Source organism: Podarcis liolepis, assembly GCF_965112155.1.
Source record: "Podarcis liolepis genome assembly, chromosome: 5".
Lineage (NCBI taxonomy): Eukaryota > Metazoa > Chordata > Lepidosauria > Squamata > Lacertidae > Podarcis > Podarcis liolepis.
The window spans coordinates 3,132,607-3,152,739 of NC_139556.1; the positions used below are offsets into that span (position 1 = coordinate 3,132,607).

At 41.2% G+C, this 20,133-nt stretch overlaps 1 protein-coding gene across 3 annotated transcripts in view; it reads right to left on the reverse strand.

Annotated features, from left to right (window-relative positions):
• ATXN10 (ataxin 10) overlaps positions 1–20,133 on the reverse strand; it is a 67,918-nt gene that overhangs the window by 35,035 nt on the left and 12,750 nt on the right. For all 3 annotated transcript variants that reach the window (XR_014526263.1, XR_014526264.1, XM_083503445.1), the window contains exons 4-5: positions 7,956–8,052; positions 5,679–5,843 (exon numbers count right to left, since the gene is read on the reverse strand). Coding sequence is in view for 1 of the 3 variants with exons in the window: in XM_083503445.1 (XP_083359571.1) it covers positions 5,679–5,843; positions 7,956–8,052 (262 nt within the window). In the remaining 2 variants the exon portion in view is untranslated. The remainder of the gene's footprint in view (positions 1–5,678; positions 5,844–7,955; positions 8,053–20,133) is intronic.

The window sequence follows — 20,133 nt, forward strand, 5'->3', positions numbered from 1 at the left end:
CTTTTCAGCAGCATCCTCATAGTGTGCAAAGTACGTCCCTTGACACTCCAAATGGCCAAATCCACTTGTAGCCCCACCCACAAAGGCATTGTGTTTATATTATGCAATGTGGCCCAGCTTCAATGCTGAGAATAGGACCATTAGATGTGCTTTGCCCAGCTTCAGCACAAAAATCATTTCCACATGGTGTTTGTGATTATATTAGTCACAATTCCCATTCAAAAGTCAAATATAGTCATGGCTTTGAGAGAAAACTATTAAAAGAGTTCTTGTAGAATACCAGCATTGCTTCTACAGATGTCAAGTATCTGTTGCAACACTACAATTAAAGAACATTTTTTCCAGTGAGAAATAGCTATCAAACCCTCACTTGCACTTGGAACTTGTAACATGAGGAAACTCCAACTTTCCAGGAATTAAAAACAAATTTGGTCTTTTGGAGAGCACACAATTTTGTAGGGGGAAAAATAAAACTATCCCTAAGTTAGAAAGGAAGGATTTTCAACCCGTAACAGGGCTGAAAAATATTTTTACACACAGCTAGAGAATACCTTACACATTATAGCATAATGATTATACAATTCCATGACTCTCTTTTCAAAATCTTCCTCACAGCCTCTGGTCTCAACTACTGGCTTTCCATTCATGATTAGCTCCACAAGCTTGAAGTACCTATGAAGTGGGGAAGGATAACCCTATTTCCTGGTCTTAAACTTGTAGAAGTGATGTACAGAATCAGCTATACAGTCATACCTCGAGTTGAATGTGCTTCAGGTTGAGCGCTTTCGGGTTGCGCTCTGCGGCAACCCGGAAGTAACAGAGCGTGTTACTTCCAGGTTTTGCCGCTCGAGCATGCGCAGACGCTCAAAATGATGTCAGGCGCATGCATGGAAGCGGCAAAACACGACCCGTGCATGCGCAGACGTGCCGTCACGTCTTACGTTCTGTGTGGGATGCAAATGGGGCTCCAGAACGGATCCCGTTCGCATGCCGAGGTACCACTGTATTCATATATGCTTATTCTAGTTAAGAACAAATACGAAACAGGGCACAGTTTAGTTTCTTCCCATTATCCTCTCCTCCACCACAACTATATCAACAGATGAAAATGGTTCCTCCCCAAAGAATTCTGCTTTTTTCTGGACTTTGCATGTATAAACACACTTGGAATAAAGTTGTTGTTTCCTCACCTCAGAAGGGGTATTTCAAAACTGGAAAAGATGTAGAAAAAGTAAACCAAAATGATCAAGGAAAGGTTACAGTGTTGGGGGCTTACCGGTTGAGAGAGAAGGTGAGTAAGAAGAGATATGATAGAAATTATGCATGGTGTGGAGAAACTAGACCGAGAAAACTTTTCTCCCACTCTTATAATCCTAGAATTTGGGGACATTCGATGAAACAGAATGTTGGAAGATTCAAAATGGGGAAAGGGAAGCACTTCTTCACACACTGTACTATGGAATTTGCCATCACAAAATGTAGTGATGGCCACCAACCAGGATGGCTTGAAAAGGGGTTAGACAGATTCATGGAGGTTTCGGCTATCAGTGGTTACCACTACGGTGGTTGTGTATTACGTCCCATATCAGAGGTGAGATGCCTCTGAAGACCCTTGCTGGGAATCACGAGTGGGGAAAGCGCCCTTCTTGCAGGCTTGGCGTTTACTACTAGCTACGAGGGCTGGGCACTAGGACCTCCCTTGTCAGAGCCAGTCTGCCTCTGAAGACCACAAGGGAGGACACCCTCAGGTCCTGCGCAGAGGCAGAGCGCAGGTGTCTGCTTGGCCCTGTGAGACCAGGATGCTGGACTAGGGGGGCCACTGGCTTGATCCTCAGGCTCTCCCTGGATGCTCAGGAGGGAATGCTTGTTCTAAAATTATCTAAAGACAAATAATGCTTTTTCTTCAAATCAGTAATTTTAATATGACAAGTGTAGCTGATTGAAGCTCATTGACTGGAGCACAAGTCCTAAATCTAGTCTGTAATTGAATATCCATAGTTTTTCTAAATTTATAATGCATCTTTGAAGCACTTTTCCCTATCCCAGATATACAGTATGTGTTTGCAGGTTCAATGTTTAAAATAGATAACATATGGTGTCCAATGTTGTTTCTTTTCCCTTTTACAGGCGGTAGCTTTCCAAAGACACAAGGCTCTTCTCTGCTGTTGATTAGAGCAAACCAAAATAGAAAAAAATTATCTGACTTCTTGAAGACTTTTAAATTTTCCAGTGCCTAAGGCATGACTTTTCATCTGCTTGCGTGTAAAGAAGTGTTTTTTTATACATAAAAGGGGGAGGGGGAGGGAAGGAAGAAATGCAACTCAGAGAAGCAGTTGGATCAGTTTACACTGCAGTTCATGACATTCCCATCTTATTTCTGCTATCTCCTCTCCCTCTACCCAAGAAAACATATGAGTAGATAACCACAGTAATGATTACAGGACTGGGATAATAAACAGGGTAGAAGACGACGGAGATATATATATATATATATATATATATATATATATATATACACACACACACACACACACACATATATACACACAGACTATATATCTATGATTTGGCACAGTATGTATTGCACAGAGCTCACATTCTCAGTCAGCAATGCAATACATCCACATAAGATCCTTGCTCTATTTTTTATTATTATTATGGCCTATGCTAATCATTACAATATAAGGATTAGAGAAGCTGCCTCATAATCAATCACCCATCGGTGTATTTAGCACAAAACTATCCCCTTTACTATCTAGCGGCTATCCAAGATTTCAGCTAGATGTTTTCTCCACCCCTGATACCTGAGGTCCTTTTAACTGGATATATTGTGAATTGCTTCAGGAACATTTCTGTATAGGAAGCCTTTTGTCTCTGACCAATCTACTTTCAAGTAAGCTACCCTAGGTTGCACATAATACAGGGTACAGCCAAGTGGACAGCATCCTATTTGCTCACATCCCTAGGCCCACATTTCTGCCACAGTGAGTTGCCAAGTATGACTCTTCAAGATCTACTGAGTCCCAAGACCCCTTGGCCAGGCTGACTTCTAAGGAGACCAAGTTAAATTGCTTTGTGTTTTAAACCTGTATAACCTGTATAACCTACCTCAGAGAGTACAATTCTGCACCTGAAGAAATCCAGGTTACCATATCTAGTGAGGCCAAGATGCTCAGTTTAAGCAGTGTATATTTCTGGTAGATTGGGAAGAGGGCTCAAGTTGTTTTAGATGAAAAACAACAACTGAAGAAAGCTAGATACACACACACACACCTTCAACATTAATAAAATGTCCCATTCCCCCCCCCCCTTTAAAGGCCACTACTGCGCTAGAAAAAATAATTCCCTCACTTAAAACAACAGCATATACTATTTCTGTATATAGAGTATATCAGTCATCATTTAGGGAGGGAAAGGCCTCTATGTAAGAATACAAAAATGAGTATACTGGGGGGTTTGGGGGGGCAACAACTAAATATGCTAATAAATTTGAAACTAAGGCAACCACCACAGTATATCAAAGTAAAGATGGTATCTTGCCTTTCACATTTAAATATATAAAACCATGGCTAACTCTTTGAGAAGAATCTCAGAGACAGAAGACTTTTTAATAATCAAAATATCTGTTTCTGAGCACAATTCAAAGTGCTGGTGCTGACCTTTAAAGCCCTAAATAGCCTTGGCCCTGTATACCTGAAGGAGCATCTCCACCTCCATCATTCAGCCTGGACACTGAGGTCCAGCGCCGAGGGCCTTCTGGCGGTTCCCTCCCTGCAAGAATTGAAGTGATAGGGAACCAGGCAGAGGGCCTTCTTAGTAGTGGCACCCACCCTCCCATCAGATGTCAAGGAAATAAACAACAACCTGACTTTTAGAAGACATCTGAAGGCAGCCAGTGTTAGAAACTGGGGTAGAAAAGCTAGGAGGCAAATGGCTTCTGGGACCTGGGTTGTGGGCGCCAAAAGAGAATGGCTAGTTGCCACAGAAGGGTTCAGCAACACTTTCTATTTATCATTTTGATAAACATGAACTAAAATGCAATTCACTTAAGTGACACATTGTGAATATCACATTTTTAGCAGAAATTATTAATACATGTTTAATTTGGTGTTTACAATAAAAATATTGGTACCATACTTCAGTTTTCAAAACACTCTACTCTTTATTATTAAACTCCTTACCATATTGTCTATCCTTAACATACACTACTATACAAGGCTTCAATGCACCTACATTTCAGTAGTCATTGAGTGTCAACCTGACACAAAAAATGGCACCCAGACTTTTTGAGGTGCTTGCAAATGGAGAGTCTTTAGGCACAAAATGTGCCTGGTGCCCTGAAGGCAGCCCTGTACAGGGAGGTTTTTAATGTTTGATGTTTTGTTGTGTTTTTAATATTCTGTTGGAAGTCACCCAGAGTAGCTAGGGAAACCCAGTCAGAGGGGTTGCATATAAATTAAAAGAAGCAGAAGAGTTTGGATTTGATATCCCGCCTTTCATTCCCTTTAAGGAGTCTCAAAGCGGCTAACATTCTCCTTTCCCTTCTTCCCCCACAACAAACACTCTGTGAGGTGAGTGGGGCTGAGAGACTTCAGAGAAGTGTGACTGGCCCAAGGTCACCCAGCAGCTGCAGGTGGAGGAGCGGGGACGCGAACCCAGTTCACCAGATTACGTGACTCTCTTAACCACTATTTACAAAATTATTCCAAAGCTGCTTTCTCACAGCAAAATCTAGCTATCACAACCAGTACCAAACTCCACTTGTGTCAAGTTGCTGAAAATCTACCTCTGTTATTCTTCCCAGCAATACAAGCTCTGGGATAGGATAATCCCAATGCCCTAAGGAATCTGACTGATTCTGTAATGGCTTCTTCAGATACAGAGTAAAATAAACTTTCCATTCTAGATATTGCTGTTCCCCTCATCTCCTCCCAGAACCATCTCCATCACTCAGCTGGGATCAATGTCTCCCTGAACTGGATTTATTATAGCAGTTTACTAACTGGACATACAACAAAATTCATCAAAATGATGAATCTCGTGTTCAGGGTCCTAACACCGTAAGCAGCAAGGAGCTGAAGGCGGGCACAGCACTCGCCTCACTTTCCGCTTTATTGTTTCTGACAGGCAGAAAGCAGTCTGGATTCCTCATTGTGTTGTTGAAGGAGGCACAAATAAGTGTGAATTCAAATGATAAATGTTTTTCACTTCATGTATTAGTTCAAAAAGTGTGAATAAGAGTTTCAAATTTCTCACCATCCCTATCTGCAAGTGGCATTTTATTTTAGAGTCCAAAGAGCCCTGCAGACATGCAAAAAAAGCCCAACAACTTGCACATCCAAAAGGGTTTATCACATTCTCCTTCCTCCCACAACAACTTCTAGCAAGAGATGAAGAGTGTGAAATTATTGTAATTATGGCCCAGCTTGTTAGAAACATGTGACTTCTACCAGAGACTATGGAGCACCATTGGGCATTCAGTTCTTTCAATCCCAGCCTTATTTTGGGCCAATATAAAGTTTACATATTGTTAAGTTCTCTTAGAATTAAAATCAATATTAAGTTATTACAATGTATTTACTAAAAGAAGTTAAAAGCAAGCTGCACATCTCATCTGAGAAAAGACAACTATCAAAGACTTAAGGTAATGTATTGGGGAAAAGGAGAGGTATACAGACGTCCATTCTGATTCCGGGTACTTCCTGGATGCCTGCAGAACAGCAAGGGCGACGTTCAAGTTGCTTTCTTCCTGTAGTTCTCTTGTCCTCTCAGGGTTAAGACAAGTGAAAAGAACCATACAGCAATAGGCAACTGTTTTCTCATCTTGATGATTCAAGCAATTCCTCAAAAACAAAATGAAAAAGCAGGAATATTTATTGTTCTGGATTGTTTAGGCTACGTACCAACAGCCAATATGTAAGGCACCCAACTCTTCAAATGGTGATGGGTATTTAATGAATCTAAGAGTGTTGGAAGGGGACACGGGTGGCGCTGTGGGTAAAACCTCAGCGCCTAGGAATTGCCGATCGCATGGTCGGCGGTTCGAATCCCCGCGGCGGGGTGAGCTCCCGTCATTCGGTCCCAGCTCCTGCCCACCTAGCAGTTCGAAAGCACCCCTAAGTGCAAGTAGATAAATAGGTACCGCTTTATAGCGGGAAGGTAAACGGCGTTTCCGTGTGCTGCTCTGGTGCCGGTTCGCCAGAGCAGCTTCGTCACGCTGGCCACGTGACCCAGAAGTGTCTGCGGACAGCGCTGGCCCCCGGCCTCTAGAGTGAGATGAGCGCGCAACCCTAGAGTCGGACACGACTGGCCCGTACGGGCAGGGGTACCTTTGCCTGTACCTGTAAGAGTGTTGGAAGGGACTTTGGGGGTTATTTTATTCTAATGGATATCCCCAATTAATCCCTCAATGTGTAATGCAATCAATCAATCAATAAAATACCATCCGAAGATTACAGGGTGGTTCACAACATAAAAATACAAAATAAGAACACAAAATACTTAATAAAACAAAAGCAAAGAAAACAAACCAATAACCGCGCTCCCACAAACACATTTAGAAAGCCATAGAATGTAAATCAGCCAAAGGCCTGTTTATAGAGAAGTGTTTTCACCCACACATCCATCCATCCAAAAATTTACCTGAAACTAGAAAGGTCAGGACTGGTTCCTGTCTGGTTATGCTAATCTAAGAATTGCTACTGAAGCAAGCATGCACTGGAGCTGTGTTATTATCATCTCATCATTTTAATACCAATTGCTTTGACACTCTTTGGAAAGAGAGAGGGAATTCATACCAAGTCAAGCGCTTATGTTTATATGAATGGAATGGTAACTAGAAATGTTTAAATTGTGACGCTGTGTACAGTGCTTTTTACTTCCTTGTTTGCTACCTTGCCCTCACAGTTTTGGGAAGTAGGTTAGAGTTAAGACCTCTTTATGGCCAAGTAGAGATTTTTAAATGGAAATTTTTCTATTTAAACCCCCCAAACTCTGTCAAACTTTGTTCAAAAACTTTGTTGCCTCATGACAATGTTGCAACGGGCAATTTAAAAAGTAGTTTGAAAATTCTGAGCAGTGTAATACAAAGTCATTAGTTTTTCATTGAGAAAGGAGTTTAAGGTTTCAAATACTATTATACATTTCTGGAGCAATTTATTTGAATTTAGCGTTTCCTCTTAGAGGTGACGTTAGACTAAAAAGTGGGGTTGCAACATTTATTTAATCAAAGTTACTCCAACCAATTAATTAACTAAAAGTAGGCCCCAAATTAATATCAGGCAGCAATTTGTTTAAAAATGTAACTATTTTAATACCATAACTGACAAAAATTGAGTTGGCCAGTACAATATTAATATAAGCATTTATTCTTTTCTCACATGCAAAAGGAAATGTGTATTCTAAAATGGTGCCATCAGGAATTTGTAAATCATCTAAAAGTTAGTAAAGTTATTCATATACTGAGTTATTCATATGCAAGTAATACCCAAATTTATGCAGCTTTAATCAACAATTAATCAACTGACCAGGTTTTCTTGAAATTCATAGCAGTCCTATTACAACCTAGCTGTAAAGAATTTCAAGAACCTGTTCTAAATTCATAACTCGGTTTTTTTTTATGTAAACTGTGATATTTTGGTCAAGATAAACTTGTACTTAGCCAAGCATTAATGAATTCAAACCCATTGTACCTACCTGCATATGATTTAGCACAAAACATTAAGCATATTAAGCCTCCTGGTGATCTTGCGGTCTATGTCGAAAACCAACCCAATCTATGGTCAAATTTAAAACAAGATTTTTTTTCCAGTTAACCCGATTCCTGTGATTAGCATACACAAATAAAGGACTACTCTCTCATTCTCCAAAAATACATTTTAGGGATGGTAAATAAGGTAACTTAAAATATAACCGTATAATATTTCATTTGTTGATGGGCTGGACAAGATGCTTACAAGAAAAGCGAAGGGAAAGCAAGAGTCCAAATCCTGTGCTGAGAAGCTTTGTTTCCAGCTGCAATGTTTCCAAGAAACTGGAGGCTGCAGCGAAAAGCTGAAGGGGAAAAGAGAGAAACATTTAATTACCCAGTCAAAGCACCTTACAACATATCAAAGCTATCCAAAGAAAGCCACAATAATCTAGTCCAGCAGCACATTAGTGTTGCAAAGCTATGCACATGTGGTTGGAACTAATTGCAATTTAAATCTAGGAGACTTACTCTGAGGAAACATGTATAGGATTAACATGTTCACAATCTACAAGCTTGCTACGTATTCACAAATTACTAGATCTACACCATGGGTAGGCAACCTAAGGCCCGGGGGCTGGATCCGGCCCAATCACTTTTTGCTGACCCCTGATCACCTATTTAGAAAAAAATCTAGAGTGGTGACTATGTTAGTCTGTTACAGCAAAGTCTTCTGGCACCTGAAAGACTAACAAATTGATCATTTTATAAGCTTTAATGGACTCGAGTCCACCTAATCAGATGCATGGAATGTTATCTGAAGGAGGCAGGCACCTGGCTATAAAGTTAGAGAGAGAAATACTAGCAGTGATATCACAGGGACACGAAAGAAGACAGACTTAATTCTTACAGCATAAATGGGAAAGGTGTGGATTCCCTGCCAGGTGAGCACACCTCTGGGGGGTGAAGGACAAGCAGCATTTGGCAGCCCTGCAGGTGCAAAAGGGCCTTCTCAGGGCTGCCTGGTCCCCCTGCTTCTCACCTCTCCCTCCCTTTTTTTTTTTGCAGCTCTGCTACAGACAGCCACCCTGATGGCAGGGACAAAAGCCTTCCACATCTGCAGCAGGGTGTCGCCACTGCCTCATTCAAATGGCCATGAGCCCTCCGTGACGGTGCTGGGAGGCGGCAGTGCAGCTACGGGCAAGAGCAACATCCATCCCGGGTTTGCTGCCCGTCATCTTTACTTTTTCAAACCCAGGGCCTATGTTCATCAAAGAGCCTGAAACACGGGGGCGACTTTTAAATGTATCTCTTGCAAGATGGCCTTTTTGAATCTGGTTTCCCATGCTCTCTCTTTTGCCTACTCTTCACTCTCCTCCCTAAAAGAGAAAAAAGCCATCCAAAAGAAAAATAGTGGTGGCACACAATCCACCTTCAATGGGTATGTGACCCAGGCTGTGGGTCTCAACACACTAATTAGACGAATACTATAGGACAGTGATGGCAAACCTTTTAGAGACCGAGTGCCCAAACTGCAACCCAAAACCCACTTACTGTATTTTTCACTCTATAAGACGCACTTTTCCCCTCCTAAAAAGTAAGGGGAAATGTGTGTGCATCTTATGGAGCGAATGCAGGCTGCGCGGCTATCCCAAAAGCCAGAACACTTCCCCCACCCCCTGCGAAAGCCAGGGATAGCTGCGCTCCCTTTAAAGAGCAACATGGAGTGTGTGTGTGGCTCTTGGGGGCTTTTCCCTGAGGAGGGAGAAGGGCAGCCCGTCAGTGATGGGCTGCCCTTCTCCCTCCTCGGGGAAAAGCCTGCAAGTGCCGCACACACGCTCCACACGACTCATGAAATGGAGCACTGAGCAGAGCCTGGGATGCATACAGGCTCTGCTCAGCGCTCCCTTTAAATAATATTTTTTTCTTGCATTCCCCCTCTAAAAACTAGGTGTGCCTTATGGTCAGGTGCGTCTTATGGAGCGAAAAATACAGTATTTATCGCAAAGTGCCAACATGGCAATTTCACCTGTATATTTTTCTGTGTGTTTCACATTTCTTCTTTATGACTGCTGTTGTAATAAATAATCCTTCATGAAAGTTATTGCATTGCATTCTTCATTAAATTATCTTTCCATTGATATATAATTTTATGGTATAACTCAGTGCCTTTTTTCTCCATTCAGATCCAAATCTTTCTATTTATTCATTTACTGAATTTGCATACCGCCCTTCATGTGCAAGTCTCAGGGCAGTTCACAGCATAAAAATAGAAGATAAAAAACACAAAATACATAATGAAAGCCAATAACCCTCCTCCCTTCCAATACTTTTTCCATATGTAAACATCAACGTTCACAAGATAAAAGGCTAAACACAAACCGCATGACCCGAAAAGGGTCACCCTTCTGCCTGCCAACAATTAAGCACCTGTTTGTTGCAAAATGCAACCTGCACAAGCGTGTCTACATGCCCCCCTATCAGTCCCACGGGAAGTGGGAAGAGTATCCCCCCTCAGATACTCTTTATAATGGGAAACAACCCTCCAGAGAGGACGCCCATCCCCCACACCCCAGTGTTGCCCACCATCTTGCTCTTACTTCCCTCGCCTACACCTGGCCCCCTTTGAGTCCCCACCCGGCTTCCCTCCTCCTTATTCTGCACACCCTTACTCGGGAGTAAACCCAGCCGACCTCGGCAACGCTTCCTTCCCGAGAAAGCGCAGGAGGTTTCTAAGGCCCCCACATGCAAATTCCCACACCAGATCACCTCCCGTCTTGGGCTTGTTAGTATTTTTGCACTCAAGTCGCCTCCCTTTGTCAGGGGAGGCTGCTGCTTCCATGGCGGCCCCCCTCTCCTTACCCCAACCCAGCCCTTCTCTCCTCCTCCCCTACCCCCGGCACGGAAGCTACGGCACTCGGGCTGCAGGCTGTGGACGTGTGTGTGAGCCCTCCTCCGCCTCCCACCTCCAGCACAGTGGGGCGACTGTGCGCGTGCCCACAGAGAGGGCTCTGAGTGCCGTCTCTGTTATAGGATACTGAAGGCAATCACAAGACTGTCCCCACTGCAACTGGGAGGGAAGGAGAACTTTGCAGAGAGGGGTGAAAAGGGGTTCAAAAATAAACAAAAAATAGAGCTTTGTTACATATATGGTCTTCTAGACGGAATAAAGCTGATGCATAAACAACTCCATTTTAAATTTTAGCATGACAAAGGGGGAGGATTAACTGGCACTGCAGAATGAATCCAACTGTTATACTTCAAAACAATCTACCGTATTTTTCGCTCTATAACACGCACCCGACCATAACACACACGTAGTTTTTAGAGGAGGAAAATCCGTAGGCATGCCACCCGTAGGCATTCCCTCCATAACACGCACAGACATTTCCCCTTACTTTTTAGGAGGAAAAAAGTGAGTGTTATGGTCCAAAAAATACGGTAACATGCCAGCCTGCCCCTGTGGCACTGCAGCACTGCTAGCTCCAGGCATGCTGCGGAGACAAAGCCTTCAAGAGCATGTAAATGAAACTCCTTTTTCCCATCTATAAAATGAAATAATACTAGACAGCTGAAATAATACTAGACAGCTTCATTTTCTGCATGCCTAATGATTGTAGATTTCCCTTAATAAATATCTTGTTCGAAATTCAAAACTAGGTTGTGGTACTTTGATCACTGTAGAGGTACAACATCTGCTTGCTACTGCACTCGGGCTGGAAAGGAACCTGGTAGAAACGCAAAGATTATTTCCCTGGAGTTCTGCAGGGGCAACAACAGGATCAATGTACTTTAACTTTTACCACTATTTTCGTCTGCTTTGCCTCAAGTACTTAAAGCATTTTTCAACCTGTCACATAACAGAAAAGTTACATTTTATAGTGACTCAAAGAAGTAAACAGGAGTGACTATAGAGCAAAAATACAATCTAATGGAGGAAAAAATATTATTGCAGGCTGTAGGGTGTAAAATAGCAATATTTCAAAGGGGAAATGTTGAAGTCACTCACTACTAACTTTATTTTTAGGCAGCTTGGCAAACCACTGCAATTTGCAGTCAGGGAACACAACACCCTAAAATCTCCCTTCCAGAAGACTGAAGCCAGAGTATTTTGCTTTCTTACCATATTGGCCCGAATATAAGCTGCACCCGAATATTAGCCACACCTTTAAAATTCGGGGGGGGGGGGAGAGAAAAAGACAATACCCAAATATAAGCCGCTCCCTTCAAATTCCACAGGCACTCACACCCATTCCCTTTTATCGTATGTCTGCTTCAGCAGCAATATCGTAAACGCCAATTTTCGTACGGTAATGTAAATGCACCAAGTATGCTAGTAATGCAAGCTATGTAAATCTTCACCCCAGGATTATTTTCAGTTTAAGAAAACTATTGATTTTCAATGAAATATTAGTCAAGTTTGTAGCTAGGACTCCAAAAGAAGAAGGCCAGTAAATTTAAATAAGAATAATAAAATAATTCCAGTCTATAAAAGTCTAAACATTAGCATACAGGACGCTCTGGGCAAGACTTACAAGTTCTCAATTTCTTCAGTTGTTTACAGGCTGGCTTATAAACATACTATTACATATTAAAATATAGTTAAACAGATATTACTAAAAGGCAGCCCATTGCAAATGGAAGCGTCCTTTGCCAGGTCCTGGAAATAGCAAAGGAGTATCCGCTTGAAAGGGACGGAGCCAGCTGGCAACCAAAGTTGCGAGGAGGGCCTGGGAACATTGCTCCTTTGGAACACACATAAAGAAAACTTGAAATAAGGTCACTTGGGGTTAGGCACAAAGCAACCTCTGACTTTTACTTTCTTAACTTTTTAAAACTGATTTTTCTTCAAATCTCAAAGATTTAAGAAAAACTGTTTAAATTAGCATAATGTTGCCTTTCTTTATACAAAAGGGGACGTGGAACCAACACTGTACATAGCACTCATGTAAGAGAATCAAAACAACTCTGTCTCAAGAAGCTTACAATTTAAATGTCAGTGCTAGGAGAAGTGATAAGAAGAAAGAGAAAGGCAAAGGTAACAGGAGACCTATGTGAGCAAATGCTTCTACATACAGAAACCACAACATACATACATACATACATACATACATACATACATACATACACCTGCAGGAATTTACAACAATTATCGTAACTATAAGAAATCAAAATTATATGAGATAGATCTTAAACGCTGACAGCCTATTACTGCATTCTGATAACCTATTAGTACATTTTATTGAGTGCTTTGAAACAAAAGGGAGTGGGAAGAGATAAGAGATACAAGTATGAACAAAAACTTGAATGACATGTCTGCATCAAGTTCCATTGCAGAAATTAGTAAGTTTTGCCTTTAGATTTTTCCCACTTATGCCCTCTCTAAAGTTATGCTTACTTTTAGCAAAATTAAGTAATCCAGAGCCTCTTGAGCCAAAAGTCCACAGCACATCATTTAACTGCTATGTCGGTTCTATCCTTAACCAACAACTATCAGTTCTCAATCATGTCTTAAAGTTCTGTTTATTCTTCTTCGCTCAACTGTATTTTGTTCCCAATCATATTTTAGCCTGCATTTTTTTCCCGTTTAACACCCCCTTACCTCCCCCCTCCCCAAACTAGGCAATTCCACATACTTAAAAATAGCTTAAAGGTAAAGGGACCCCTGACCATTAGGTCCAGTCGTGGCCGACTCTGGGGTTGCAGCGCTCATCTCGCTTTACTGGCCGAGGGAGCCGGTGTACAGCTTCCAGGTCATGTGGCCAGCATGACTAAGCCGCTTCTGGCGAACCAGAGCAGTGCACGGAAACGCCGTTTACCTTCCCGCCAGAGTGGTATCTATTTATCTACTTGCACTTTGACGTGCTTTCGAATTGCTAGGTTGGCAGGAGCAGGGACCGAGCAACGGGAGCTCACCCCGTCGCGGGGATTTGAACCGCTGACCTTCTGATCAGCAGGTCCTAGGCTCTGTGGTTTAATCCACAGCGCCACCCGCGTCCCTTACAAAATAGCTTACAACTTCACAAAAATCAAATCATTATGTGGATGGATCAACTCCAAAATTCTAACTGAAGTTAAAAATCACCAAAACATAACCATCATGCTTTTAAAATTTGAAAGGTATGATGATTCTATTATTCTGTGATATAAATTAAGATTCATCTCAAGTGGAAGACTGATGTTAAGAATCTATATTTACTACTAGGAGTTCAGATACTTGGCTAATGAGTCAAAAGCATCATGAAATAATGCAACAGTAAGATCATTTTTACTCTTAACTTATAAAACAAGCATAGAAAGACAAATGTTCCAAACGCCAAAAAAAGTCACAGCTTTGCACTCCAGCTTTGGGGGCGGGGGGGGGGGGAGAGAAGCAGGATGGGAATAAATCCTCCAGTTCACATTATATAGACAGAGAGACACCGATTTTAACTTAAGACTGAATGGATTTAAAGCCACATGTGTGCTTGGCCAGTTTAGACTTCAAGAAACTGTGGCAGAGTTGTGGCTCTGGGGACATCTCTGGGCAAAGGTCACAATCTTGTCTAACCAGTTGTCACAGAACGTATTACAGCCCCCTCTAGCGGCAAATCCCTCCAGTTAAACCAAGCTGTTAGCACCAATCTGTGTTTTTAAAATCAATTATAAAGCAGGTGATATACATCCAATTTTTGAAGCAAATGGGTGCTGAAGCTTAATCCCTCCGGTATCTTACCTCCCTGCAAACTTGCCCTGGGACTGATTCATACATGATCCTGACACTTAAATGACTCCTTTTTCTCCCCAGCTGAGTTCCAGTACAAGAGAGAAAGGAAAGTCCGGCTCTCTGGCCCCCTTTCAACCTTTAAGTCAGACCCCTTTTCATCACCACAACATCATGCCATGGCGACCATGGCAATAGATCATTTTACACACAATTTAAAGGCCTTACTGTTCTGTATTTGCTGAAACGTAGAGCATGCCCCCATTTTATTGCCAGTGAAGTATGAAGAATAGTAACTTCAGCTTTCCACTTTGCTTCCAAGAGGAGAATAATTTTCTCTATATTCCTTTCTTCGAAAATTACCAAAGAAGGATATGTACCCTGATCAAGGAGTCTGCAGCTTAAGCTTCACAAATGCTAGGTCATAGTGGATCTCAGGCTCAAAGGATTTTTAGCACAATATGCTACAATTTAGGACACCAATTTATATCAGGCTATGTGGCCATCTGAACAGCAAAAGGAATATTGATTGGCCACAAGTTCATCTTACATCAATATTTGATTGAATTCAGCCACAAACCACTTAAAAGTTAAGGCTAGATTTTTTTATCTGAATTGCACAAAAAGAAAGCCTATGCCTATTATAGATCCTAAATATCAAAGAGCAATCATATAGAGCTGACCGCTGGCAGGCTTGCAACCTGGCAGGGATGTGCATACAAAACCAGGTAATAACTGGTAATAACTGGTTCTTCCACATAGGAAGTAAACACATGACCTCTAAATTCTGCATGATCACAGTGGACCTTTTTAAAAGGCTGCAATTCTACAAGTCATGGCAGCCGCATGACCTACATATTCCCATAGGAGAACATGGCACACAGAGAAATCACACTTGTGTGTACCTGAAGAAGTGTGCATGCACACGAAAGCTCATACCTAGAACTAACTCAGTTGGTCTTTAAGGTGCTACTGGAAGAAATTTTTTTATTTTGACTATGGCAGACCAACACGGCTACCTATCTGTAACTTGTTTGTATAAGCAGGGACGAGCAACCTTTGACCCTCCATATGTTGTTGGGGTCCAACTTCCATCAGCCCAGCCATGGTGGGAGCTTTAGGCCATTAACATCTAGAGGGCCACAGGTTAAGCTACCCCTGGGTCTACGACAAATGATGGGAAGACCACCAGACAATGTCACTTCCTGTGAGTGCTGTTGCCCAGAGGAAAACCCTCCAGGACCTTCAGAGCACTGAACACAAAGAATGCCCACCAGCTTTGGGCTGGAAACCAGACACTGTAAAGTAAAAAAAAAGGCTGCATCTGTAGCAGGAAAGGTGGTAGCCCTGAACACACACACACACAAAAATTAGCCGGCTGTCTACACATGAAATAAATAGCTCCTTTAGTCAAATTGTGAGCTACATTTCCATTCTATTATGCCTTAGGAACTGCTGGAGAGGGAGCCCCATCAGAGCCTTTAACCCTTGGCAAAGGCAAGAAGTTATTTAGGGACCTGGGAAGACTATGTGTCCTCTGGAATTTGAATCAGGAGTCTGTCTTCTCAGCCTTGGAAGCAGTCTTTCACATGGTTTCCTCTATTTGAAGGAGAAAAGCTTCTTTTCAGTCCATCCCTGATTTCTAATTTACAGTTGATTTTACACTTCAGGTTTAAATGATTCCCCACCCCCCCACCCACACACTCTACAATGATTTAAGCAAGGTAATACAAAAGGTTTTTTCTGTGAATGAAACTGTAGGCAAAGAATAAAATAGTATTTTCAAGTTGTTAGAGAGATTCCATAATTTAACGGTAAACTTTAATTTTGGATTTTTAATGGACTTGCACACTTGTATGCCATGCTTTTCTGAGCTGTGCAACAACGCTAAAGGGCACCAGCCTTCTTACGAAGTTGGATAACTTGTGAGAGGGCGAATTTAAGGCAGAATATATTGCCAGCTCAAGCCCACAGTTTGGAGATGACAGCAACCCCTGAGAATACAAAAACTGGAGAGGGTGTAGGACACCTGGTGTTAAAAGCAAGTTTTAAAACATGCAAATGGTGGTAAGGGGTGTGCTGATAATTATCAGGGTTGCAGCAGGCATGTGGGAGGTTAACTCTTTTCTCCCCAGCTGAGCTACTAAGACAAATTTATCCTCTGAAGGTTGTTTCTGCATTCTCTTATTGGCGCTAACAGCTGATACTTTTTGGATTTTAAACCTACAAGTTAAACGTAAACCTGCATTTAAGGTCACATATGATATGGCGCTTTGTTTTTAAAGGCCTCTGTTTACAGGGACAGAAGGCAGTTTTATTCATTCTGTGGTCTAAAAACCAATGCAGAAATTTCCTTACCTCTGTTCGTTTTTAGTGCCCCAGGGCCTGCAAGTATAATTACTTTGAGGAACTGAGGGACTAAATTGTAGTTAATAAATTAAACATTATTGATTGCTTGAAGTTCCTTTAGGCTTCACCAGTCCCTGGTGCATTAGAACAACAGTTAATCTTTCTGTTAAAGAACAAGTGTTCTCATTTCAGATACCTCATAGCAAACACAATCCTGGGATTAGCCCTTCATTTAAGCATATAATCAGGCAACAGTATCCCTTCAAAGAGCAATTGCATAAAATCAGCAGAAAATGAATGGTCTGAGTCTTAACCTGAACTTCAACCACACTTGGTAACCGAGAAAAAGAGTGAACAGGGCTGACCGGCCACCCACTATGAGTTATTCATAGTGTCCAGCTGCTGTATTACATGACCATATGACCTGCCAGTTCACAGGATGTAGCAGATGTTGCACACTTAGATTTACAGAGATGTCTGGATGGACCGGCTGCTTCATTTAATTTCAAAGAATGTCAGTCTTCTGTGAAAATGAGGGATCCTAGCTTTGCTTATCAAACTCCAAGATTGCATCCCTGGAGTTGGGAACTATGCATTTTAAAAGACAGGCTGTTTTGTTGACACAAATAGGCCCAGAACTCATGCACTCCTGACCAAATAAGCAAACCTGCAAAGCTTGTTTAAGTCAAATTTAAAAATTGGGAGGGTCAGGGGACCACCTGAGGTGCCAGGATGTCTATGGGTGCCACACTGCAGACCCCACCAGCCTGTTTGATATGCATCTTATTACTATGGGGTCCTTTTGCTAAGTTTATGAATATCATTTTTATTATTAGCCAGCATGAGCAATATTCCGGAAAAAGTAGGATATAAATATTCTGAATAATTAAGGGGGGGGGGAAAGGAGTGTTTACTTAACAGGGGAAAAGTTTGTGGTCCTCCCTACTAGCTGTTTTAAAACTACTAATGTATTTTTAAAAAGCTATTTTGAATTAGTTTTATAATGTAACCAGTACTCTTTTTATATTGCATCTTATTATAGAAGATAAGGCAATTAGAAATTAAATCAGCTAAAATATTCATTTTGCAATGAAAAATTGAATCGTATAGTGAATTTCACACTCAAGGCCAACAGGTAAAATCTACAACACCCAGGTTTGTGTGGAATGATGCCCCCGCCTGTGAATACACTCCCCAAGCCCAGTAAGACAGACGGGGCTGCTTACCAATCTCTGGAAAGGATGTGAAAGGGCTCTGGGAGCATCGATGGGCCTCACATGGTCTTCCCAAAGGCCAGTAAGCAAGAGTTCAGAAAGCTCTTTCCACTTATTTATTTTAGCATAAGTGAAATCAGCTTAAAGCTGCAAATTGCCTATATCAACATCAAAAGACACATCGAGCCATTTCTGTGGGAATCCCGTGCAGCTGTCATGAATCGTTTGTGCAAAAGCCCGCTTTTGCTTTCAGGTCTTCTTGCTGTTGTTGGTTCATTTGCTTACAAGACAACCAAGTTTTTAGGACCCTATGAGCCCTAAAGATCACTTTCAACTCTCATATTTAAAAAATTGTCAATTTAATAATTGTTTCAAGAGCAAATTCATCCAATAACATCCCAGGAACAAAAAGATTAAATGTCTCACTTCAAAGCATAATATGAGAGTTGCATAGCATAAAGTATGACAGAACAAATATTGCCCACAGTAGAAGTGACAGTTTATTTTACAGCAGATATTTATAGTGTTAGCAGTTAAAAGGCCACGAAGATTGCTTTTTGCTTGTTTGGTTGGCTGGTCAACAGATTGCAAGGCATGAAATTCACACACACCATCAATAAGTCAAATAAAAACTTGTGCATGTGTTTACATAAAATTTTGATGAGTGTAATGTATTTGTCATATGCCTGCAATTATTTTGAGAAAGTAATACAGTGCTATATATATTACTCTGACAATGTAATTACAGTTTCTGCTTCAACCACAGTAGCAAAATACTGGCCTCAATTCCCTGTCCTGGAAGTGCAGAAAGACAAAGCAAAGATGTAAATAAGTAGCTTTTAAGCTATTTTTCTTATGTAATTAAAGAAAAGTCAGCACAGATTAGCATCATAGTCATGACTGCTATTACTTATTTGTCACTTCAAACCAAAATATCTAAGCGATTCCCTTAAAACAACAACTATACAAAATACAATAAAATATAATTATATAGAGGGTAAGGATTTGCTGAATTTAATATTTGAACTGGAATACAAAATGGGAGGTGTGAGGAGGTCAAGAAACTAGTGAATGAGCTATAAGAGATGAAAATATTAATTTATTCTTTGTTCTGTTTTTTGGTTTTTCTTTTCTTTCTTTTCTTTTTTTCCTTCCTTTCTTTTGCTAATGGTTTGTTACTGTGTATTTTTTATATGTTTTGTTCCTGTATGCTTTTATTCTTGAAGTTCTTCATATGTTTAAATTTTGAAATTCTTTATTTTTTGTGAAACTTTAATAAATATTATTTTTTAAAAAATTAAAAAAAATATAATTATAGCTACAAAACACAAGCACAACTATGTAACTGAATAAACATTGTGTGGAGATAAAATACAGTCTAGTCTTAGTCTGGGAAGATCTGTTCAATAAGCATCCAAGAATATACCAATTTGGTGTTTGTCTAAAATATTAAGGGACAGAAAGGGGACTACACAACTAAGTGTTCAGTGGTGAGTAACAAACAACTGGCCCACTGATGCACCTGGTATTTAAAACAAACAAACAAACAAACAAACAAACAAACAAACCCCACAGCAGACCAGAGCAGACAGTCAGGTATATTATATTAATCAGGTATATCTCAGATAATCAGGTTCTGAGCTGTTCAGGGCTCCGTATGCCAATACCATAACCTTAAACTTAGCCAAGTAGCTTATTGGCAACCAGAGCAAAGGTTTAACAATGGTGTTAACAGCTTGTTGGTGTTAAGTCATTGCACAGAGCAACCTAACATCCACCAAGTGCAGCTTCCAGATTCATCTCTAGGGCAGCCCTGCATATAGCACATTGCCACAGTCTAGCCTTGAGGTCACCAGGGCAGAAAGCTCCATGGCCAGATTATCTCAGTCCAGGAAAGGCAGCTGGCACACAAGCCAAAGCTGGTTAAAGAAATTCCTAGCCACTGAGGATGCTAGGCTTTCCAATGACAATGATGGATCAACCCCATCCATAGATGGCACTTGACCCAAGTTTCCAGATGCTTACCAACAGGGTTTGAGTCTTTCGGGGATTCAGCTTCAGTTTATTAGCCCTCACCAAGCCCATTACTGCATCCAGGCACTGGTTCAGAACTTTTACACATATACAGTACATAACCAATCACACACACAAGCACACCTAACAAGCTATAATTAGCTATG